The sequence below is a fragment of the Bipolaris sorokiniana genome (assembly GCF_000338995.1).
Source record: "Bipolaris sorokiniana ND90Pr unplaced genomic scaffold COCSAscaffold_1, whole genome shotgun sequence".
In the NCBI taxonomy this organism is placed as follows: Eukaryota; Fungi; Ascomycota; class Dothideomycetes; order Pleosporales; family Pleosporaceae; genus Bipolaris; species Bipolaris sorokiniana.
The window spans coordinates 2,331,816-2,355,092 of NW_006911895.1; the positions used below are offsets into that span (position 1 = coordinate 2,331,816).

The following is a 23,277-nucleotide window of genomic DNA, read 5'->3' on the forward strand; positions in this document are numbered from 1 at the left end:
TATTCATACCTACCACCTTCCTATATGTGGGCTCATTTCAGATTCTATTTCACCCTTTTTGGCAAAAGCGCTGCAATCTCTTCTCAGATGAACTTGTGCGCCATTGTCCGACTGACAGTGCCTGGCAAGGGAACTAACAGATAAGATGTTGTGCTGGTATTGTACCAGATACTATAATCTTCAAAAGATATGGCATGTAATCTGTGACTGCTTGATATCTCTACCAGAAGACTTTTGAGCGCATTATCTAATCGAACAGCTCATCGACCCATTCGTTGGTCGTGTACTAATAATTGCGGCTCAGCGGTTTACACCCGACTGCGATATTTCGCACATAAGAAACCTTACGCGCCGGCCCAGGAACAATTGCCGCCCACCGGGAATCACGTCGCTGTACACTGCTGATCGTCAGAGTGCAGGCGTACAGTTCGTCTTGAGTGGTTGGAACTTAGATTGGCCCGTTGTTGATTGATTAGGCTGAACTGAACGCCGGGTCCACAGGGTAAGATTTTAACTTTCAACTGTCTGCAACCTCGTCATATAGCACGGCAAATATTGAGGGGCTCAAATCTGGACTAACCGTATCAACTGTTTCCGAATCGGTACCTCGCCAGTTCACACGTCAAAGGCCGACGAAGCGGACAAATTCGAAGCGAACCCCCGGTCTTGGCGAGCCAACATCCCTGGACACCAATCTATCCAGCACAGAAGACTAACCGAGGATTCGGGTCGATGCCTTCTTGCGAAGACTCGGGCCACTCGCACGAAGCTTTGAACAGGGCACAGCCAATTTTTTAGAGGAGTCTCGTCCCGTTTATCCCGGAACATTTCAACTTGGCTACATGCTCCTCCTAACGTGTTCCTGAAACCCACAGTCAAAGGTCATTTGACCTGGTTCTCTCAGTATCCACCTTGGCTTCGCTACCAGGTGGTGTTCTTAATGTGTACATATTAGGAGATTCACTGAGCATACATGCGTATCGATAGATTCCTTGGACAAGGTTTGTCAAGTTAACTCTGCGTTCCCTGCAGAGAATCCTCGTTGCATCCAAACACCAGTCTTTGCCATCGTACCATGCTTACGCCGCTACAAGCGAAGCGAGCCAAAGAAGAAACCTTGCTGTCTTGGTCAATACCGATACCCGTATAAGCTGGTAAGCCTCATGACCTTGACAGTACTGTACTGTAGATTAACCTCCCAAATCGGGCCGACCACCTCTTTTCTAGAAGACATGCTCATATGTGCTCACATGTTGTTGGCCATGCAATATATCTTAACCAGGTTTCAAAACCACTAAACCGGATACCGGGCGCTACAGCAGTGATGCAGAGATCTTCTACATGAGAGATCTTACACTGTGATTGACATTCAGAAACCACATGCAGTTGTGACAATATACAAACACGCTCCGTCTTTATCCATAAAACAACGCGTGACACAGCGGCAAGGTGTATGGGCGAAGACAATGATGGAGCTGCCAACGCCGATCCACACCTTCGCCTCCATACATATGAGGCTAGCTGTTTGCTGTCGAATAACATCCAAGGCTAAGACATTATATTGCCAATGATATTGGCTAGCCATAGTGCATAGTGCTCTAAAGCTTCGTATTATTCCCCACCCATCCACTTTCTGCTTGAGGCAAGGCACTGGTTCCTGTGGCGTAGAGATCTCCACAGTACCCCGGAATACCCCACGGGCAGGAAGCAGCCAAGGATGCTTCATCTACTCTTCATTAGTTTGGCACTTCTAGCAACGTTCTACATTCCCGACGTCCCGCTTTACTTGTGGTATTGGTGAGAACGCTCTGCAGGAGGGCCTTAGGATGCAGATCTCCTGCAGCCTGCAACGCCCAAGGGGGTCACGTAGGTACTTTTTCCAAAGTACCACCGATAGTACTCAAGAACAGCAGAGGTTTTCTTGGTATAAAAGGAGGAGTCCCCAACACGCAGAGATGTTCGATATCCAGCAGCAGACTCTTTACTCAAGCCAGTCAACATGTACAGGACACTCGCCTTCGCCTCTCTTTCGCTCTATGGAGCCGCCCGCGCTCAGCAGGTTGGCACCAGCACTGCTGAGAACCACCCCAAGCTGACCTGGCAAACCTGCACGGGTACCGGTGGCACCAACTGCTCCAACAAGTCTGGTTCTGTTGTGCTCGACTCTAACTGGCGATGGGCCCACAACGTTGGCGGATACACCAACTGTTACACTGGCAACAGCTGGAGCACCCAGTACTGCGCTGACGGTGACTCTTGCACCAAGAACTGCGCCATTGACGGTGCTGACTACTCTGGTAAGTTTTCTCGACTAAATGGAAAAAGGAGGGAAACCTGTTCTAACATATCCAGGCACTTATGGTATCACTACCAGCAACAACGCCCTCTCCCTCAAGTTCGTCACCAAGGGCTCCTTCTCTAGCAACATTGGTTCGCGTACCTACCTCATGGAGTCGGACACCAAGTACCAGATGTTCAACCTCATTAACAAGGAATTCACCTTTGATGTCGATGTCTCTAAGCTTCCTTGCGGTCTGAACGGTGCTCTCTACTTCGTCGAGATGGCCGCCGACGGTGGCATCGGCAAGGGCAACAACAAGGCTGGTGCCAAGTACGGAACTGGATACTGCGACTCCCAGTGCCCTCACGACATCAAGTTCATCAACGGAAAGGCCAACGTCGAGGGCTGGAACCCCTCTGCTGCCGACCCCAACGGTGGCGCCGGTAAGATCGGTGCCTGCTGCCCTGAAATGGATATCTGGGAGGCCAACTCCATCTCGACTGCCTACACCCCTCACCCTTGCAAGGGCGTAGGTCTCCAGGAGTGCTCCGACGCCGCGAGCTGCGGTGACGGCTCCAACCGCTACGACGGCCGGTGCGACAAGGACGGATGCGACTTCAACAGCTACCGCATGGGCGTCAAGGACTTCTACGGCCCGGGAGCCACCCTCGACACCACCAAGAAGATGACCGTCATCACCCAGTTCCTCGGCTCCGGCTCCAAGCTCTCCGAGATCAAGCGTTTCTATGTACAGAACGGCAAGGTCTACAAGAACTCCCAGTCGGCCGTTGCAGGCGTCACCGGCAACTCCATCACCGAGAGCTTCTGTACCGCACAGAAGAAGGCCTTTGGCGACACATCGTCATTCGCCACCCTCGGCGGTCTCAACGAGATGGGTGCGTCGCTTGCTCGCGGCCACGTCCTCGTCATGTCGCTCTGGGACGACCACGCGGTCAACATGCTCTGGCTCGACTCTACCTACCCCACCGATGCTGACCCATCCAAGCCCGGTGCCGCCCGTGGTTCCTGCCCTACTACCTCTGGTAAGCCAGAGGATGTCGAGAAGAACTCGCCCGATGCTACGGTTGTCTTCTCCAACATCAAGTTTGGTCCTATTGGTTCCACTTTTGCTCAGCCCGCATAAGCGCTTTCTCTTTCGCTGAGCGCGCCTGTTGTGGATGGTAGACTCTGTACTTTGTCTTCTTGATCTCAATGGGAGAGGTGTAGGTAGACCTTCTTCTTCTTCTTCTTCCTGTTCGATACTTTCGCTTCGACATCTCGGAAATTGTATATACTTTTTGTTTGTTGAGTAGTGGAAAGTGGGGTGGAGGGGGAAACTACTAGAAATGTGTGCATACAAAGTAGACAAATGAAAATTTGCATTCAGTCCAAAAAATATATATGAAGCGTCTCCTTTTTGATTCGTGAAGTTGAGAATGTGATTTCGTGTGAAGATCTATCTATGTTGGGCGTTAAACGTTTTGCGCGCCGGTCTACTTTATAAACACCCGGCCAACCATGTATGTACTCGCTAAGAACGCTTCGACGAGGGGGGGGAGGGGGGGAGAGAGAGAAATCTAAAAGAAAACAAAACGCCTATGCAGATCAATGGGCGCGAGTGCGCAGAGAAAAAAAAAGAACAAGAAAAAAAGAAAGAATACTCCGCCATTTAGACCAACGTCCTCCCAGGTTGAGCAGTCATTCTAGCCATATTCTCAGCCGCACTCGTCACTGCATCCCTCCGCTCCTCATCATACCTGCGCGCCACCTCTGCATTCTCCTCGGCAGTCCTCCAGTACCTGGGTCTCGCACTCGACCGTCGAACAATAGTCGCGTCGTCCTCTTCCCCTTCCTCCACTGTGTTCTTCCTCATAAAAGAACGATAAATACGTGCCCCCGATGAACTCTTCTGCGCAACTTTCCCACCACTACCCGCCTCGCCATTCGCCTCCTCACTCTCAAACGCCCGCCGAATAGCACCAGCCTGCAACGACGCCATCCTCAGCAAGCACGTCGCAGCAGCCGCGCCATTGTTCTTCCAGCCCTTGGCAGTACACACACCATGGGCGCGCCAGCTGGTTTCAAAGGGCGTCCGCGCGGTGCCCAGATCGCGCCAGGTCTGGACAACAAGGCGCATCTGACCGCCTGTCGTGTGGGGGAACTCTTGGGCGCTAACCGCCCAGTCAGTAGCGCACATGCTGCAGTTTTGCGTGAATTGATACTTCCACCCGCGGCGCACAACGTTATCGACGGCGGCCATGAGGCCTGTGTGCCCGTTCTCACTGTCGTGGTGGCCCGAGAGGATGTGGGGGAGGAGGGGCCAAAGAGTGCTGAGGAGATTGCGGTTGCCCTTTGCGAAGGAAGGCAGGATAATAGCAAAGGAGGAGTGTAACAGAAAACGGCCTCCGGATATCTTTGCTGATATTTGAAGTTTGGTGGGCACGGGGGTTTTGAAAATCTTGGCCATGCCTCGCTGCTCGTGGGTGAAGGCCGAGAGTGGGATACCGTGTTCGGGTCCGCGGAGGGAGGCGTTGATAGCGAGCCGGACGTGGTGATAGCGGAGAACGTAGTCACTGCCAGAGTAGAGGTAGCTATTGAAGTCGGCGCAGTCTCGTCGTCTTCCTCGGGCTGGGGTCTTTGGTCCGTCTTTTGCGCTCCATGAATGGAATTTATCGCACCAGCCGCAGAACCAGTGGCCGGGAAATGCTCGTTCAACAACGGCCTCGATAATTCGCCGCTTCTCGAACCGGTTCTTGCTTCCCTCGACGTGAGCTGATAGCACGTTGGTGCCGAGAGCGTAGTAAACAAAGCGGCTGGAGAGGCAAAAGGATGCTGCAGAGGCAGTGTCGAGATAAGTACTGACTTGCTGGATTAGTTCGACCGGAAGGGTGAGAATCGGTGCCTTTTGCGGTTGTTTAGTGATGGTGGCCAGCGAGTGTGATATTTCATTGTCAAAAACAGAATCTATGCTCGTCCTCGAGCTAGCGGTATCGGATGCCGAGTCGTCGGTTGGTGGGCGCGAACGCGAGGAGCCAAAGCTAAGTGATCGACGAAAGAAGCCCATTCTAGAAGACTGTAGTCCTTCTCTTGCTAAATCCGCTCTTCTTTCTTTTTTGTTGTTTACGGTAGTGTCGAGAAGGAGAAAGAAGGATGTGGATATTAATGTCGGAATATAACAAGTTTGGAAAAAAGGTTTTAGAGGCGGCTGCAGAATTTAGTCAGGAGTCAACGTTAAGCCAAAGTATCTCGAAGCAAAAAACGTAAGATTGGCAGGAGAAAAAGCCGGTAGTTAGCAAGCCCTATCCAAGAGCTACTGAAGTGCAGCCAGAGGACCCCCTTATCAGTGCGGCTCGAGACTTCAAACAGGCCATGTATGACAGGTCATCCAGGCCGTCTCTGGACGGATGTGTGACAGTGGCACACGCGTGCGGCAACCCACTACGCATCACCCAAGGCCGGCACATGCTTGCCCAACGGTTCGGCGGCGCTGTGGATGTCAGGGTCCAAAATGCAGGCCGGCGGTGAGGGTGAGACAGGCGGCCATTCACCTGATGCGCGTCAACTAGCCAAGCGGGGCTTAGACAGCCTTAGACAGCCTTTGACAGCATGCTGAGTGGTCGACAAAGGCCTGCCTCGGCCACGCAACGCCACGAGACTCGGCCGCAATTGCCCTGACTACATGCGTTTGCCGGTCTGCTAAATCGGGCCAGGACAGTGTGGCGTGGAAACAAAAATACGGAGACAAGACGACGGCTTCTACCCAAGGCGTGACGAGCTCAGCACCAGATCCGACTTTGCCGGCACGCACTGCTACGTGTAGGTAGCAAAACCCGACAAGTCGCTGCCTTGTGCATTGCCACGTCCCATGTACGCCAAAAAACATTAATAGGTAATAGGTATAGTACAAATACGCTTTGATCCCCCAAGGCGCTTCCCCGGAGCCAGGTCATTACCACTTCGCTTCCTTCGTCAATCATCTCCTTTGCCGTACCCACCAAGCCGCCGTGTCTGCCTCGTCACAGAAATCTACTTGGGCAACTCGGGGTTCAACATCTTTAGCTGCGGCACAGGTGGGCCAGTCCCGGATCTACGTCTCCTCTCTCGCTCGTTGAAGCCCACGGGCTGATCAAGTTGGGTGGGCTTCCTGAACCTGCCACCAACCCCACGCATCCAATCCTCGCCCTCATCGACACCAAGCCAGTACTTGGGTGCACCGCTAAGCATAGCCCGACCAACCTGGCCTTTCCAGCCTTTGCCCTCTTCCTTGTCTTCCGCGAACGGGTTCTCGGCAAGGTCATTCGCAGAGGTTTGCATATCGTTGGAGTTGTACCACGCAGCAGAGGAAGCGTTGGCGGCCATGTGTTGACGGAGGCACTGGCGCGCAAAAGCCAGCATGATGAAGACAAAGTAGACGCGCAGAGCCCAGAAACCAGAGATGAGAGAGATGCTCATGATGCTGCCGCTTTGGAAGACGGCATTGCCAAGGCCTGCACCGCCCTCGCTGCCTTGTCCGACTGCGATGGCGTGTTGACCGGCTTGCATGCCCTTGTTTGGCTCGGCAATAATGTCGACTTCTGAGACATTGTGCTTGGGGCTTGTGAAGCCCGCGTTGTCCTTCATTCCAGGTGATAGTCCGGCATTTTCGTCCGGGTGCGCGGCAAGCGCGTAGAACCAAGCGATGCCGAAGAAGGCTGTGTAGAGCGCGTTGATGACTGAGTCGAGCGCGTACAGATGCGCAAGCAGGACAGACTCAAAGGGGCTCTGTAACCGAATGTGCTTGTAGAGGTATGTTGTGGCGAGCAGCGCAAAGGTCGAGTACAGGTACATGGACAGTTGCCAGCCATCGATTTTGGCCCCGGTGAGGAGCGCCAGGAGGCCGTAGACGCCCGATGCTTTGTTGATGACTTGGAGGAAAGTAATGATTTCAGCTCCGGTGCGCAGCGACATTTTCTGGAGAAATGTCTGTGGGCATAGGTTAGCCTCTCTTCCATGATGTAGCGTACTGCCCAGATTTCTCCGGCAGGCTGTGTTTCTCGACCTACCTTGGGCCGCGGAATCTCGAGAATATGAGCAGGCACCATCATCATGGCGTTTGGGTGCAGAGCGAGCCTCTACGTTTGTGTCAAAGGTTGGAAGGCTATGTATGCTGTGTTGAGACTGCGTCACGGTGTGCACATGGGCGTGGCGTTGAATGTTGTGGGAAGAGGGTCGTCGGTCATGGTCCCTGTGCGGAAGCGCCGGGAGATTTACTAATCTTGTTGGTAGGGCTGATCTAAGCTAACCCCTTGCGCCAACCGCTCGAGCCTTTCCTACCCATGTATGGGCTTTTTCAAACACCGTTTTGATTTCACGTGCATGCATCTACTTGTAATTGTGTACATACGTATGCGGATTGGCATCGACTTCGGTCCGAAGTACGGGTATGCTATTCGTATTCCGAGTAGTCTGCCCCGAGCCGTAACCTGATTATGACGTACATCATGATCCCATACACCCAAACTCTGGGCCTGGCTACCCCTCTAATTGCTTACTCTTACTGCCCAATATAGCGTTCCCGCGACATATTGGGCGGACGCCATGATTGAATATTTTCCCAGTAGACATTTACTCCTCCTTCAATCATCCACTGAGATTCGCCAATAAGAGTGTTTGGCACCTTCAGCACAATGTGTTCGCCAGATGATACGCTGACGCCTGTCACCGTAACAAACCAGCCAATTTGGATATCTGACTATGTGGTGGTCAGTGGTTCATATGCATTGGAGTAAGATACCACTACCAACCTTGCTTGGTGCCATGGTGGATTCAAGGTGCAGCTTTCAATAGTGGGGAAATGGTATTGAGAGTTGCGAGGAGCTCGCCTTACTGCCTGGAAAGCTGCATCTTATACCATGACTTCAGACTGTAGCTTGGAAAGGCACGCATTCCGCCTGAATATGTGTCAAGGCTTGATATGTTATGATATTGTAACCTAAGTTGGGGGGAGTTTCGTGGCTGACGACCGGTCAAGCAACAAGGCTATTCAAGTATCAGGCAACGAGGCTGCTCAGGTGGGCGGCAAGGCTGCCTACACTAAGTAGGCAACGAGGCTGCCTGAAGCTGACAACAAGGTATACGAGGACAGCTCGAAGGCACAGCACCTTATAAAAACATTCCGACACGCAGGCATAATGGAAGAAAGATTCTCAAATTTCTATCTTTTTGAACGCACAAGCGGCGAAGTTTGATTTCGTAGTGATACAGATTCAACACCATGATGCGTCTTGATAACGTCAGAAAATGACCAAAGCCTCAGTACTCCCATCTAGTATATGTACAAAAAAAGGCTCGAGGGATATATCATTAGATAATATACAAGTGTCATCGTATAGCGTCACCGTCCAAGTTTCGGATTGCGTGGCTTCGTTTCGCTTCATCGAATGCAGGTTCTAGCCCTTCAATAATTCACCGGCCTCGTCCGAGAATTTGCCAGCACCACTCTCCTGCTCTACCGTGAGAGATGTGTGGCTTTGATCGCCTTCGACTTGGACGGCTGCATCCTCAGCGTCCAATTCCATCTGTTTTCTCGCCTGATCTCTTGATTTCTTTTGCTTCAATCGAACTTGTTCAGTAAATGAGAACTCTGAGAGCGTATTCTCAATCTGGTCTTCCACTAGCTTCTTGGTGTAGTTTGCAAGGGTCCTGGTGGTGAAGACATTGGGGAAGCGGTAGCTTAGCCACAGGTAACACACAATCATCTTGTGCAACTGCTCGAGCCTGTATAAATACTCCCGATCACCAGAAGACGGCTGATCCATGATATTGAGCGGTAAACACTCGATATCTAGCAGATTCCCTGACTTGCCCTCAGCTATGCACTCGGCGAGCCTGCGCAAGAAGTTTCGCTCTGGGGCAGAGCGCATGTTGATCGGTGCAGCACAGACGGTAATGCGGTCTTGAATGCCAAGGTTCTTGACTGTGTGGATGACGTCTGCAATTGCTAGTTGGTCTTTGAGAGTGCAGAGGTAAAAGCGGGGGTGTATGTTTGAGATATCGTGTAGGCGTAACATGATGTAACTGAAAGGCGTGCCCGGTGGAAAGTAGTTTGCGAACCGCTCCACAATCTGAGAAGGAGGAAAGAGGCCCGCCGCTTTGATTTCTTCAGGCTCCTTCGCCATACCTGATTTCAAGTATTTATGATCTTCGTGCTCAAGCGTCGTGACCCATCCAACTGTTTTCGACTCGGGTGCCTTTATTTCATCTGCATTAGAATGTTTGTCGTCTAAACCTATGACGGGATCAATGACACCGTCAGCAACCGAAACTTGTTTCGAGTCTGCGTTGACTGCTTGGTGAGCCGTCTTGTAGCGACCTGCGCGACCAGCAATCTGTTTGAGATCCGAGATTTGTAGACTGTGATAGTTTATTCCATCAGTCTTCATGGTCGACTCAAAGATGACACGCTTGATGGCACTACAAAAGTCAGTCTATGTCAAATAAAACTAGGGCCTGGCGCCACTCACAGATTGAGACCCATGCCAATAGCATCACTAGCTACTAGATAGTCGTACTCGTTATCTGGGTCATTGAACAACCGAGCTTGTTGAGCTCTTGTCTCTGGTGGCAAGCTCCCGTAGACGATGGCGCATTTCTTTCCCGTCTTCCTTTCAATCTCTCGCCGTAAAGCGTGTATACCCAGAACCGTGAAAGCGACAATGCAATCGCCCTTTTGGAGTTTGTTGAGCTTGCCCCCCAAGCTTTTTGGTTCGACCTTGAGGGGGGTCAGACGGTTGTATTCGTGGACATGGATCTTGTCGCCAACAAGAGCGCAAAGCTCACGCATCAATGGCACTGTGCGGGCTTCTCCACAGAGATGAATTTCTCTGGCCTGTAGACCAAGGAAAGCCTGGGTCCAAGCCCAACCTCGCTCCGGATGGCTGATCATCTGTATTTCGTCTATGACGGCGACATCAAAGTGCGTGTTGAGGGGAGCCATCTCGACGGTGCAACTGTACATGTAGGCGCGCTCGCCCTGCGGCATGCGCTGTTCCTCGCCAGTAACCAGAGCACATGCCTTTCCTTTTGCATCCAGGCGAGTGTAGACTTCGTGGGCGAGGAGGCGCAATGGGCCGAGGTAGATGCCGGACTTTACTTCTTCAAGGCGCTTGAGGGCATGATACGTCTTGCCTGAATTGGTGGGGCCAACGTGCATGTGTACGGTACGTGGAATCTCTCGGGTGGCTGGATACCATTCGGCGGGATATCGCAAGTCGGCTACTTCCTTTTGGTTTTCCAACTCAGCTACTGTGAAGTTTCCGCCAAATATCTGCGAGTAGAAGCGGTATCGCAGCCATGTCTGAAGCGTATCCTTGCCCCGCCTGGCCTCACCAACCAGTGTCTGCAGTTCGGGTGTCCTCCGGTTGATCTGGACGTCGATGGACTTTTTAAAGGCGCGCCATTGGAGGTCGAAGTCGTCTTTGCTGATGTGAAGGCTCTCGAGGTACTCTGGCGTTGCTAAATCCTTCTCGACTTTGAGCAACTTTTCCTGGATAATGCGGGAGCCAGGCCTGGCGCCATCTGAGCGGGAGGGATTGGCGAGTCGGAGAGAGATATGTGAGCCAGAATTGTTTGGTCGTTTGGAAGGAGAGCTTCGATGCGCGACTTGGATTATTGGGAGGAGGCGTGGTGGTTGCAGACGTGAGCGGGCGGCGAATGCGCAGAAGAAACACAGCGAATTCCGCCGCACTGGCGGGGGAAGCATGCCCGAGAGAGGTGTGGGCGGTTGATAAAGAGTGAAGAAAAAGAAAAAGAAAAAGAAAAAGAAGAATTAAGAGAGGAGGAAGTAGGGTGCAGCATGCACGGGGGCAAATACGGGCAGCATGTCAGTTTGCCAGTGGACAATGTCATGTCTAGTCGTAGTGCATACTGTACTAAGAAAAAGTTAGGCCAAGCCCCAATTCAGAGACCTCCGGCGGGCAAGGGCACCGCGGCCGCAGCTGCAACACCAACGGCCAAGCTGCGACGCGCTCCCCACATCCCAGACCCCAACCTTCACCCTCGCCCTCCAACCCTGCACTGCGCATTGCTGGCGTCCAGCTCACTACGCCCGCGCGCCCAGCATATAGTCACCACAGAGCCACCTATCCTCTTGTGAACTCCTCTCGTCCTCCTCTTCTCACCGCGGCGGCAGGAAGCCTGCCATACCCCGCCAGTATGGCCTCCATGATAGACATCCAGAAAGAACGTACGAAGACACGACCAGGCACCTCGCACTAGCAAGACGACAACGACTGATACATGCGCTTCTAGTCATACTCAACGCCATCCGACAAACCACCCGCGGCGACGTGCGACAAGCCTCCCCCCGTGCAGCCCAAGCACAGCTAACGGTGCCCAGTGGAAGATACTCATTGTCGACGAGTACAGCCAGAAGCTCATCAACAACGTGGTCAAGGAAGATGACATCCTCAACCTTAACATCACCAGTACGCCCTCTGCACTGCGCTCTCCAGCAATGCCTCCTGACTCCCTGCAGACATCGAGCGCATCGAAGACCGGCGGCAGCACATACGAGACATGGATGCCGTATACATCCTCACCCCAAAGCCCCATATTGTCGACTGCATGATGGCCGAGTTCGACCAGCGGCGGTACAGGGGCTTCTTCTTGATCTGGACGACACGTAAGGGCACTGTGGTTTCGAGACACGGGCTTCAGGCTGATGCGCTTAGTACTCCCTCCACACCTCAAGGAGCGCATAGACCGCTCGCCAATGGCGCGCGAACAGATTCGAAGCTTTCGGACAGTCCACCTCGACTTCCACCCCCAGGAGTCCAACCTCGTCACCTTCAAAGACCCCTGGAGCTTTCCCATCCTCTACCACCCAGAATGCAACAACCTCGTGGTTCGGCACATGGAGGATATTGCTGAAAGAGTAGGCAAGCTTGGTCTGGTATCCAACTTTGGCTGACGCTTCCTAGATCACAGGAGTATGCGTTGCGCTCGGCGAATATCCCCTCATACGATATTACCGACCCCGAAGTCCTACGCACGAGGCCAGCGTCTTATGCTCACACCTTGCGCGTTTCGTGCAAGACAAGCTCGATATGTACGCCCAGTACAACCAAGATTTCCCTCCCCAATCCAACCGGCCCCGCGGTGCACTCTTCATCACCGACCGGTCCATGGATCTCATGGCTCCCTTCGTTCACGAGTTTACATATCAGGCAATGGCCATGGACCTGCTGCCCATACAAGACAACGACAAGGTGACCTACAGGACTAACGTCAACGAAGAGGACCCTGGTTCAGAGGCAAAAGACATGGAGATTTCTGACAAGGACAAGATATGGGTTGAGAACCGTCACCGACACATGAAGGACACCCTCGACAAACTCATCAGCGACTTCCAAAAGTTCATCGCCGACAATCCCCACTTCACAAACCAGGACGCCCAAAACGCCGCAGGTATGAATGGCCTCAACGCCATCAAGGACATGATTGCTGGGTTGCCTCAATTCCAAGAAATGAAGGAAGCGTATTCATTGCACCTTACCATGGCGCAGAAATGCATGGAAATCTTCCAGAAGCACAAGCTACCAGACCTAGCCTCGGTGGAGCAGGTAAGCCATCCAAGCTTCGATACTGCAATTGTTGCTGACTTATTAGTGTCTGGCCACTGGGCTTGACGAAGATTACCGGAAGCCCAAGAACATGACGGATCAAATCGTCCGGACTCTGGACGAAGATGAAGTAACACCAGCTGATAGACTGCGCCTCATCGCCCTCTATGTCCTCTTTAAGAACGGGATACTGCCAGCCGACCTGCAGAAGCTCATTTTTCACGCACAGCTGCCACCACCTGACGGCGAAGTCATCCGCAACCTTGATCTGCTCGGAGCGCGAGTAGCGAGGCAGCTCAAGGAGAAGAGAGATGCGCCTCAACCTCTTTTCCCTCCTAAGCCAGCGCCGCCACCAAACCAAGAAGACTATGGATTGTCAAGATTCAACCCGGCATTACAGGATATGCTAGAAGAACACATTCGCGGGACGCTTCCTCAAGACATCTTTCCCTTTACAAAGATGTCGCCTGAAGATGCAGCTAGCATGGCACCAGAGAACAATGCCGCTCCTACTTCTCTTCGCGCTGCCAAACCAACCTGGGCCAAGCCACGACTAGCCAGTGTAGAACCACGACAACGTGTCATTGTGTTCATGGCTGGTGGCGCAACATACTCGGAATCTCGCGCGTGCTACGATGTTTCCAGTAAGACGACGCGCGATGTCTTCCTTGTCACCTCACACATGATGAAGCCTCAACTCTTCTTACGCCAAGTTGGTGACCTTAGCCAGAACCGCCGCAACCTGCACCTACCTATCGACCAACCCCAACCAAAAGCCCCGGACCATCTTTTTGAGAAACCGGAGCCGCCAAAGCCAGCGCCACCTCCCGCTGGTGCTAAGCCACCTATGCCTGGAGGCTTGCCATCTGGACCAAGAGTTGGCGGCCCGAAGCCTCCAACAGCAGCCATGGGCGCCATGAATCTCAACCCCGCCAAACATAGTCCGACGCCGTCACAGAGCAGCACAAAGCCCGGTAAAGAAGAAAAGGATGGAAAGGAGAAGAAAAAGAAGAAGCTGCACTTGTTTTCTTCCAAGCATTAATCTAGAGGCTGAGTCACTGCGCATTTTGGGCTGATGACGCAGTCATTATTGGTCTTGTTTTGTTTCGTTCATAGCGAGGATTGAGGGTCTCGTCATCTTTTGCATGGCAAGGCGTTGGATGGCGCATGCAAAATCTATTCCAAGGTGTTGATAGGCTAGACTTGGCACCAGGTGTCTGTCTGATCAATCATATAGAGCAGGTTTTTTCTTCTAGGGTACTTGTAATAAAGGAAAAGATTTTGGTTCCATTCAGCCTTCATATCAAGATATTCTTTCTGCACTTCCCCTCGAAAGTGTCTCCTTTTCTTTGATAACTTCCCAATCTCCCATCTGTTTTCCATAGCCTCTCCTAATAAGCCCACCTCGTAGAATAATCTCTCGGACTAACAACCAAGCCCTTGCCCTTGCTCGCTCCGCGATACACAGTCTCGAGTATATCAACCAGCTCCTGTTTGTCGCTAATGGGAAAATTGATCTTGTTATTATTCCCCGTTCCAAAGTCGACTTGGATATGCTTGTTGCGCCAGAAGAACATGACAGTGCAGGGGTCGTAGATTTCGTACATGGCGTTGAAGTCAGGGACTAGCTGCGTTATACACAAAGAAGTCAGTTGGTTTGTACTTGCACAAAGAAGGCATATTCTATAAGCGACGATGGAAAGGAAAGAGTGGTTTGTTGGGAAGGAACGAGGAAGTGAAAGAACAAGGATAAAGCATACCTGATTATCCACGAGGTAAATAACAACCCAATCCTTGACTTTCTCCACAATCTTATACAGCTTCTCGTCCATATCCATGCACGTTGGATCTGCGTCGCTGCCGAAGCGGAGACACACTATGCGTCGTTCTTCGGTGATAATGGCTTGGTCGACGTGCCATGCTGAAGGGAGGTGCTGCAGCATTACGGAGCCCATGATGCTTGAGGTGCTGACAGATAAGTAGGTAGAATGGAGGTTCTATGGTGTGGTTTGTTTGTCAAGCGTCTAGAAAGTGTGATGTGGGTGATGGGGGTGGGGTGTTTATTTTGTATCAAGGAATCGAGCTGGGAAGTGAAAGAGAAAATGGAGCGTTTACATGCACACTCGCGAGTGAAGGAAAGAACAGTCATGTGATTACATATCGGGTATCATGTTTATCTACTACCTCTCTTCCCTTGTTTGCTTTACTCCACCCACACCCAAAAGATATGGACTCTGCATACCAGCTCCAACCAATCCATTCAAATTAGAACCCTGTAAAGTACAACAGTAAGGAAAAATACACATCGATACAAAGTCACCTAGTTCCTCAGTGCCTGAGAATAATACTCCTCCACCCTCCTCTCCGGCGCGTAATAACTCGACAAACCACCCGCAGCGTCCCTCCTCCCATCCCTTTTCTCAATCATCTCCCGTACAAACTCCTCGTAACTGCCATATGGCCGCCCCCTCTCTTGCGGCCTCTGTGCCGCCCATGCCAGATACGCTGCTTTTTGTTCTGCAGGCGTCTGGCTAGCACCGTATGGTGCTGGCTGCTGTTGACTGAGCATTTGGTGAGCCACATGTGTGCGCCGACGACCTGTGACTGGGTCGAGACCCGCTGCTTCACGTGCTTCTGCGAGCAGATCGTTTTGTGGGACAGCATTTCGCGGTTGATTTGCAGTGTTGTTCGGTAAAGTGATATTGGACTGAGTGGGATGAGCCTTTTCGTATGGGTTGGACTTTCCGCGCAGCTTGTTGAGAAATGAAACGGCGGTTGATGTGACTGAGATGCCAGTCATATTGACATCCAAGTAGAAAGACGGGCTGATGATTTTTATGTGAGGTTGCTGGCGAACCAGCAAAGAACAAGGAGGTTCTTAACGCCCGCACCATAGGGCGCCTTGCAGGGCAGATGTCTCCGTTGTAGCCTAATATCAACAGTAGGCCTTCTGAGCCGCAGAGCGCTAACTCTATAGAGCGCCGACATGAGTCAAACAGGGAAGGCGCCAAAAAATGGTGTTCAAATGGGTAAATTTTATTTTCAACTAAAGGCGCATACATCGCAGGCTACCTACTATTTCAAGCCCGAAACTGGTGCAGGATATCTGTACATGGTACCTTCTAGAGTAAAGAAAAGAGGATAACAGAAATCAAAAAGGTATTAAAAAAGCCAGCTACGAAGAGAACTACAACCAGAAAGATACAGCATGAAACAATCACCACATTCTTCCCTTACCCTTCCTACCAGCTGCAGGACTGAGCGGAGGAAAGGCATCTTCGGCATCTCTCCTACTTTGCTCCTCGGCAAGACTAAGCTGCATTGCAAACTCCAGATCTGACATTTCGTTTTCGATGCTTGATCCAGCCATTATCTTCTGGGGAGTGTCGTTTCGAGAGCGTGCAGGCGAACTCTTCTTGCCTTTAGCATACTTAATCGGAATGTCATAGGCAGACGGAGGTGTCAACGTAGATGTAAACGTGTCAGGATCTTGGTTGTCGTTGAGAGAAAGGCGTATGGCTTCGGCAATATCCGCATCAAGCTCTTCGTCGTTTTCAAGAACGGATGTTGAGGCCTGGCCCCTGACACTAGACTCCGGAGTCACAGTCTCACTGCTCAATGCACTCATCTCACGCTCAATACGGCGCTGTTCCTCAGCTTCCATTGCTTCCTGAGAAAGCATCGCAGCATACGCCAGTGCCTCTTCTTCACTCAGCATTTCCGTACCGAAGCGCCCCGCCAGATGTTCGGCTTGCTTGTGGCGTTCTAATCTGTCACGTTCCAATTCAAACTGCTCATTGGCGATGTAGTTTTTCAGATTAGCCCGGCCAGCACCAGGGAAGCGCTCCCCGGTGTTGTTACTTCCGCGCTCCGCGCGCCGAAGCTTGCGCTTGCTGCTTCTGTACTGATCAGCCGCAGAAGAGCTGTAGCTCCAAAAGCGGAGCTGGTTTCCAAGCGACACAGCACCACGCAGAACTGTTGGATCGGGATCTAGGTATATAGCGCCGGCAGCAAACATATTGATCCCAACACCTTGAACAGAAGCTTGGGCCTGTACAAGCTGTCTTCGAGCACGCGAGGCGTGGCGTGAGTGCAGTGTCGTAACTGGTGACATAGTTGAAGCGAGAGGATCCCAGGCCTGCACCAGACCATCGTTTCCGCCCACGACAAGATACAGAGATGTGACTGCCAAGCACGAAATCTCCGGCGAGTCGGTGTAGATGATACGGATAGGCTCAATGATGTTTTTGAACTCCGCAGAACGCGACACGGGTAATCGGATATCCCAAAGGAGCACGACGCCAGATTTTGTACCAGCAGCTATATATCGTGCACGTTGACCTGGTATGTCGGACGGGGAGGAAGGCTGGCTTGCGACTGATAATGGCGAGGCATACGGCGAAGATGCAGTCGACGTGGTCGAGAACCCGAGCGCAGGGTCTTCGGATAGAGTGAGAGTGGCAAATGTAGAAGCATCTAAAGTAGTCGTGGTGATTTGCGTGTTCTTGAAGCCACCAAATCCAAGTTTCGAACACCGCCACTCTTCCACCAGACTTGCTCGTTCGGGGGAACTAGTCGTGGATTTGTACGAGAGGCTGCGAATACGCGGCGAGACAGTTGCCAGACCCGGGACCTCTGGGCTTACGCCGCCAAACAATGAAGATGTCTGAGTAGGCAAAGCTGTCGGTATCTGGATTGGCGTATTTGAACTCTGATCCTTCTCATCTGCTTTGCATCGAGTAAAGCGTGTGATGTTAGCAGCGTCACCTTCTTCCAAGCCGCATTCAAACATAACTATTGCCTCGCCAGCATCGTTGCCATCATCGCCGGCAAAGTCGACCTCGAGTCTTCTACGCATATCCCATCCGAGACATACTTTACGGAAATGTTTCGGCGGCTTTTGCAGGTACTGCTGAATTTCTTTGGTCTCTGCAGCAATCTGCCCTTTGCTCAGGGACATGCCATCCCATGATGTACGAGGTGAGTAACTCCCGTCTATTTCAGCATCGCTGTATGGATCGGGTCTCGCACTGCGCCTGCTGGGTTCAACAATGTTCCAATACACGCTCCGGCCAGTCAGCCATGCCAAGTACTCGGAATGTTGTCCGACATCGCCCTTTGGAGTCTGACTACGAGTTGGGAACTTGGTGAGATAGAATAGCTCACCAAGGGCGTTCAGAGCGACTGCCCAAATTCGGTTCTGGGCATAGCGTTTAGAAGAACATTGCTCGTCCACAGCAATAGCAATGATGGGTACACCTGGACTGAGAACCCAGCGCGCGGTTAACTCACCGCGCTGTACACGAGACGAACGGAGACCATCTGTGCCAATGCTACAAGCACTGACAACACCAGTTGCAGAGCCAATCATCATACCAATCAAGCCCTCGGAAAGCGTTGGAATGGTGTTTGATTTCGCAATCCAGACACTGCATGCGGCACCTACATTAGTACCCAGCTTGGGTATACCAGCTTCTGGCATGCTAAGATCGGTGGGTTCGGCGATGAAGCGACCCCTCATTTCTTCAAGTGAACGGTAGTAGCAGGAGCCTTCGGGACAGCCCTGACCGTATATCATACCGTAGGGTTGTGATATGTCCATTACGTTAGGACACCCGACGATCTCTCCAGAACCTAATCCCCATTCAGCAACGCCTGGGAAACGTTCTGCGAACTGGGCGTAAAAGTGAGGATCACTTTGGCCCCAAGGATCTACTTTGCCAGCCATTGGATCGCTGCTAGTTACCATGCCAATATCGTCTGCGCCGTGAATGAATCGAGGCATTTTGTTATTTAGACCGGATCCAAATGTTGCATGTAGGTGATTGATAATGGTATATGTCTTGGCATCATAGGTGATCATTGGGGCGACCGTCTGCATTTGGCCAGCGCGGGACGGTGTCGTAGGTACTTGAACGGGTTTGCCTCGGACTAGGGATCGTAGAAGTCTTGTTCGCAAAATATACTCGCTTCTCCACGACGCCAATGCAGTAAGCCTAGTGAACCTCCTCTTCTCAGACCGTACAGCATCGCCGCTGTCCTCCAAAGCTGAACGATATTGCGCGTCCTCGAGCGCGTGTGGACCTGGGAAAGAGCGACCAAAAGCCACCTGCCATGCGTGCGGAGTAGTGACGACATCGTGAAAACGGCGAGAAACAAGTGAGACGGCGGCAAGGTCGTTGGGTGAAAGATGCGCAATAGCATGGATAAGTACCTCTGTACGAAGTTAGTGTCTAGCCTGATATATCATTGTGCTGCAGAGTATTTGCAGAACAGTTTTTCACCCACCATTCGGCAGCTTCGCGATAGGACTGCTCTTATCGTCTGGGTTTCTGTTGCTTTTAACCACTTCGAAAAGAGGGCCATCAGCAGGCTTTCGTGGCGAGTTGGCTAGCGCGTTTTCATATTCGGTGATCCTGTCCCTCGGGGGTGGTGAGGGTCGCGCACCGCCCTTCAGTCCATTGGCTTCCACAGGGGTGAAGCCGTTGGTGACTTGAGGCAAATCCGTTGCATCGCGTGCAGGTGTACCGACTGGGACTCCAGGATCTCCCCACAGCCCACCAAAGTGTGGTTGCGGAGAGTCTTGCAAGTCATCGTTGCGACGGTGTCCATGCTGGGAAGTGGTTGCGGCGTCAAAGGTGGCGTGTTGCTGGGAGGCGCGTTGCGATACGTTTGTGGGCTCTGGCTGCATAAAACTTTGAGTTGTTTTCTTGGATATGTGCGATTGACCGAGCTTGTTGGAAATGCTCAGTCAGATTTGATTTTGTGCGGGCACGGGTAATTGAGCGTTAGATGGGTGTGGTTGTCAGAAGGAGTGTGTTCAGAGCGGAAGTTTTGATGACTCGTTTGCCAAGACAGGAGTTGTGACGGAAAGAGATGACGATCGCCACTCGCAGATAGAGAACTCGAACGTGGGGTAGGCTGAGGTAACACTGGTTGTTCAAGGCCGCCGCCCCACTGCCTATCCATCGGATCGAGCTGACTCCGATATGTCTCGATGCTCAATGGGTAATCGTTCTTTCTGCCCATCGAGAGCCATTTCTTGGACTTTGTTGAAAAGTGCTCCGTGCAGAACATTCATTCAGATATGTATGTACAAGACATGTAGCAACGCTTAGCTAGGAAACAACGAAAGAGATGTCACGACAGTTTCATGGCACATAAAGCCGTGAGTATGCCGCTACATTCGTCCTACAGCAAACACATGTCGTGTAGTTCTTCGACGCCAGCCCCACCCTGCATTCATCGCACAAGCTCAGACATCCACAGGGCCATACCAGTACCGTTCTCGGTGCCATCTGGCATACTACACACTGAGGTCCTTCAGAGCCCATGCCTTCTGCCCCTGTATCCCAGCTGCCAGCGTTGCTCCCGCCCGGCGGTGCTGTGGCGCTTCGGCGGCTGAGGATGAAGTCTTCAAGGAGCTGCTCCTCTTCTTCTGGTGACATTGCTATGTCGCCGCCCACCTGATAACGTGATGTTGTCAAAACCTTGGCTTCATCTCGCTCCAGAGCCTTACGATATTGCGAACGCGTCATGATATTGGGACTCTGAAGATGTCTTGATAGTAACTTGGCCTCCTCACGATCTGCTTTTGTTTTCGGATCGAGGAGCTGCGAAAGGCGTGAGAAATCCATAGCGTCATCGACTGAGGGTGTCTCCTCGCGACTGTGCCGATATGTGTCGCGCGTCGGTGTTCTCTGTCCATCGTCAACATCAGACCATTCGTCATTGTCAGTCGTGGTGGCGAACGAAACTACACTAGTAGTATCATCGTCCTGTGCGATAACATAGTCTCTGCTGTTGTCGACTTCGTTCCAAAGACCGCCATTGCGCCACCAAGAGTAAAGGTAGTCGTCGAGACGTTCCTCCGATTCTTCCGTATCCGGCTCAGAGTAGAAGCCGCTCTGTCGAAGTCTCTCTTTTGCAAACGATTCGACATCAAACGTTGGGTCCTGACGAATCCGATTACGATTATCCAAGGTAAGCCACGACTGGCTGGCTGATGTCCGATCTGAACGCGATGCTAGCGAGTATACCTTCTCGGCTTCATAAGCGCCAGCAGCACGTCTCAGCCACATCGGCCGGTAATTTATGCCAACCTTCATCAGAAACCAGCCTGTAACTTTTGCGACACCAAGGACGACTAGCCTCGATATACGAACGAAGAATCTATAAGTCTGAACGTAGCGGCCGCGCTGGTGGCGGGCTGGGTCATCATGTCCCATGGAACCCGAAGGGTCAGTAGATGTTTTGGTGCTCCTAGTCTTCCGCTCCTTTGCATAGCCTGAAGTTGATGCGTCTGATCTTCCGTCATTGAGCTGATCGACCACCTCAACGCCTTGCGCAAATGTATCATTTCTGAGCTCTGCTGGAATGTCGACGAGCATTTCTCGACGTCTTCTCCGACGAGCAAGGATTTCTTGCAGCCGCTGCTTCTCTAGCCAGGTCATGGCGTGCACGTTGACCTTGGTGCCTTCGTTCAAAAAGACTGCCTCACTCGCGGCAGTCAGAATCACGTAGCCCACCTTGAGAATGGTAGTATAAAAGTCTTCATGCCAGTTAATTGTCAAAGGTGAGACTGACGATAAATGGATGTTGGCGTGGAGGTTGCTGTAGGCAGCTGCAAATCTCTCGCGCAGTGTGAAAGATTCAGCCTGTCTTGCCGGAAGGGAAAACGCTGTGATGAGAAGAGCTAGCAAGTAGATAACGCCGCATGCAATCATACCAAGTATAATCAACAAGTGAGGGATGAAACCGATGATGCACACAGTGGGAAACCTCAAGATACCCACATAATTGTCTGGATCAGCGACCATCCATGTGAGGCGAGCAAAGCTCCAAGCGAAAGCCGAAATGTATGCCAGTCCCCAGATTGTGGTAGTGATCAGTCGGTACTTTGAACGCACTCCTGCGATTGCTAACAAGTTGCTTGTGAAATGGCTAACACTTGATATAAGAGATATAAGCAAAACTTCCGGAGGAACGTTAGCAATTTTGGAGAGCTGCGTTCTCTGCAGCATGAGCGACGTGCCGTTCGGTGCAAATACAGGCTTTGGCTTGAAGAAGCGTGTTGAATCGACAGCCAACGGCCTAGTAACAACAGCCTCAGCTTCGGCGAATGCAAGTGAGTGTTCGAAGAGAGTCATTCCAACTTCTTGAATAGGGCGCCTGCCTTGAAGAGCGCAAGCTAGAGTGTCGATAAATTGGCCAAACCCCAAGGACAGAAATATGGGCCAAAGAAGAGCTAGCGACCCAGAATCTCTTGTTGCCGATGAATCTTGTGGAAGCATGTTCACAGCGTAGCAAGACTCTTCTGTAGTTTCCCAGAATAAGATTGACAATGCAAGACGCCAGAGAAAACCACCCTCTCCGCCGAAATCGGTATCCAGATGTCTACCACTTGCTCCATATTGCATTTCTGACCAGTCCGGTGAGGTTTGGCATCGTATCGCTCGGAGCACATTCGAAATTTGGTATAGGAACAACATCAGGGGCATAACGTAGAGAGTGAAACGCAGGTAGAGGCGGTCGAAAGATAAAGGTATACGGCTGTTTCCGTAGAAGTGAGTGCGGTTCAAGAGAATTGCCTGTGTGTATGCGATAAGCAAAGGACCATTATTCCCCTAGACTCGTGTGCAACTTACAATAGCAAACGTAGCAATTGCCCACTTTGATGTTATGTAGCTGAACCATGTCGCTACATTTCTCAAAGCCTGCCACACCGTCATATCACTTTCTGAAGATGCCGCCACTGCAGCAGCGGCTGTAGAATGAGACTCTTGTATAAAAGAAACTGTAGAAGTTATTGTATTGTTGGTTAGGTTCGCCGTTGGCTCTGCTATCACGCTACCCCCTGCGCGCATCATGTCGCCCAAAGAACTAACTTTGGAGAGAAGACGAGGAAATGCCATGAGCAGATCTGCCGACGATGGTAAGAACGAAGTCGCGTTGGTGGACGCGCCGGGCGACACCATTACGGACGGTTTACGGATCCCCGTGGATATCTGAAGCTTGAGGAAGTGCAGAGATCTAGCGACTATTGGAATTGGTACATGGCGATCACAAACGCGCAAATACGAGGCTGCGACGCCCTGATGAGATATCGACAAGAAGCGCTTTGATGGATCAGCTCTGGGCTGGGCTGCGAGTTGGTCGTCCTGACGCGGCAGTCGTGGGGACGACGCTAACATGTAGCCCAGGCGACCTAGTCAAACCTCCGCCCCATCCCCATCCCCGCAACCTATGTACTATCCGGGCAAAAAGGCCGGACCAAATCCGACAACACATCGGCTTTTACCTGTTGCGGTAGAAACACAAACAAGTATCCCCAAACGCATGGGCAATGTGAAAGTAAACAGATGTCTCTTGGCCTCTAAGCACTTGGCGCAAAGA

At 51.8% G+C, this 23,277-nt stretch overlaps 9 protein-coding genes across 9 annotated transcripts; 2 read left to right on the forward strand and 7 right to left on the reverse strand.

Moving 5' to 3' along the window:
• The first annotated feature begins 1,973 nt into the window (after nucleotides 1–1,973).
• On the forward strand, nucleotides 1,974–3,672 carry COCSADRAFT_32481 (glycoside hydrolase family 7 protein). Its single transcript, XM_007696113.1, has 2 exons — nucleotides 1,974–2,297; nucleotides 2,353–3,672. The coding sequence occupies exons 1-2, from the start codon at nucleotides 2,000–2,002 to the stop codon at nucleotides 3,423–3,425; spliced, it is 1,371 nt and encodes a 456-aa protein (XP_007694303.1). The 5' UTR covers nucleotides 1,974–1,999; the 3' UTR covers nucleotides 3,426–3,672.
• A 48-nt stretch (nucleotides 3,673–3,720) lies between these two features.
• Nucleotides 3,721–5,610, reverse strand: COCSADRAFT_32483 (uncharacterized protein). Its single transcript, XM_007696114.1, has one exon. The coding sequence runs from the start codon at nucleotides 5,343–5,345 to the stop codon at nucleotides 3,951–3,953; it is 1,395 nt and encodes a 464-aa protein (XP_007694304.1). The 5' UTR covers nucleotides 5,346–5,610; the 3' UTR covers nucleotides 3,721–3,950.
• Nucleotides 5,611–6,307: 697 nt separating this feature from the next.
• COCSADRAFT_78045 (uncharacterized protein) lies at nucleotides 6,308–7,365 on the reverse strand (the record flags this gene model as incomplete). The annotated part of the gene is made up of 2 exons (XM_007696839.1): nucleotides 6,308–7,243; nucleotides 7,324–7,365. 2 exons carry the CDS (start codon nucleotides 7,363–7,365, stop codon nucleotides 6,308–6,310), a joined length of 978 nt encoding a protein of 325 aa, XP_007695029.1.
• A 195-nt stretch (nucleotides 7,366–7,560) lies between these two features.
• Nucleotides 7,561–8,194, reverse strand: COCSADRAFT_32485 (uncharacterized protein). Its single transcript, XM_007696115.1, has 2 exons — nucleotides 8,065–8,194; nucleotides 7,561–8,012 (listed from the first exon to the last, which is right to left on the reverse strand). Exons 1-2 carry the CDS (start codon nucleotides 8,077–8,079, stop codon nucleotides 7,815–7,817), a joined length of 213 nt encoding a protein of 70 aa, XP_007694305.1. The 5' UTR covers nucleotides 8,080–8,194; the 3' UTR covers nucleotides 7,561–7,814.
• Nucleotides 8,195–8,481: 287 nt separating this feature from the next.
• Nucleotides 8,482–11,166, reverse strand: COCSADRAFT_32486 (uncharacterized protein). Its single transcript, XM_007696116.1, has 2 exons — nucleotides 9,784–11,166; nucleotides 8,482–9,733 (listed from the first exon to the last, which is right to left on the reverse strand). Exons 1-2 carry the CDS (start codon nucleotides 11,019–11,021, stop codon nucleotides 8,710–8,712), a joined length of 2,262 nt encoding a protein of 753 aa, XP_007694306.1. The 5' UTR covers nucleotides 11,022–11,166; the 3' UTR covers nucleotides 8,482–8,709.
• A 107-nt stretch (nucleotides 11,167–11,273) lies between these two features.
• On the forward strand, nucleotides 11,274–14,206 carry COCSADRAFT_186635 (uncharacterized protein). Its single transcript, XM_007696840.1, has 7 exons — nucleotides 11,274–11,504; nucleotides 11,570–11,607; nucleotides 11,658–11,745; nucleotides 11,796–11,942; nucleotides 11,992–12,194; nucleotides 12,241–12,882; nucleotides 12,929–14,206. The coding sequence occupies exons 1-7, from the start codon at nucleotides 11,474–11,476 to the stop codon at nucleotides 13,922–13,924; spliced, it is 2,145 nt and encodes a 714-aa protein (XP_007695030.1). The 5' UTR covers nucleotides 11,274–11,473; the 3' UTR covers nucleotides 13,925–14,206.
• A 67-nt stretch (nucleotides 14,207–14,273) lies between these two features.
• On the reverse strand, nucleotides 14,274–14,837 carry COCSADRAFT_75939 (uncharacterized protein; the record flags this gene model as incomplete). Its single annotated transcript, XM_007696841.1, has 2 exons — nucleotides 14,274–14,510; nucleotides 14,643–14,837. 2 exons carry the CDS (start codon nucleotides 14,835–14,837, stop codon nucleotides 14,274–14,276), a joined length of 432 nt encoding a protein of 143 aa, XP_007695031.1.
• Nucleotides 14,838–15,012: 175 nt separating this feature from the next.
• COCSADRAFT_32487 (uncharacterized protein) lies at nucleotides 15,013–15,733 on the reverse strand. The gene has a single exon (XM_007696117.1). It carries the CDS (start codon nucleotides 15,680–15,682, stop codon nucleotides 15,203–15,205), a length of 480 nt encoding a protein of 159 aa, XP_007694307.1. The 5' UTR covers nucleotides 15,683–15,733; the 3' UTR covers nucleotides 15,013–15,202.
• A 164-nt stretch (nucleotides 15,734–15,897) lies between these two features.
• COCSADRAFT_177501 (uncharacterized protein) lies at nucleotides 15,898–23,033 on the reverse strand. Its single transcript, XM_007696842.1, has 4 exons — nucleotides 22,530–23,033; nucleotides 20,197–22,472; nucleotides 19,171–19,577; nucleotides 15,898–19,098 (listed from the first exon to the last, which is right to left on the reverse strand). Exons 1-4 carry the CDS (start codon nucleotides 22,857–22,859, stop codon nucleotides 16,100–16,102), a joined length of 6,012 nt encoding a protein of 2,003 aa, XP_007695032.1. The 5' UTR covers nucleotides 22,860–23,033; the 3' UTR covers nucleotides 15,898–16,099.
• Nucleotides 23,034–23,277: the final 244 nt, after the last annotated feature.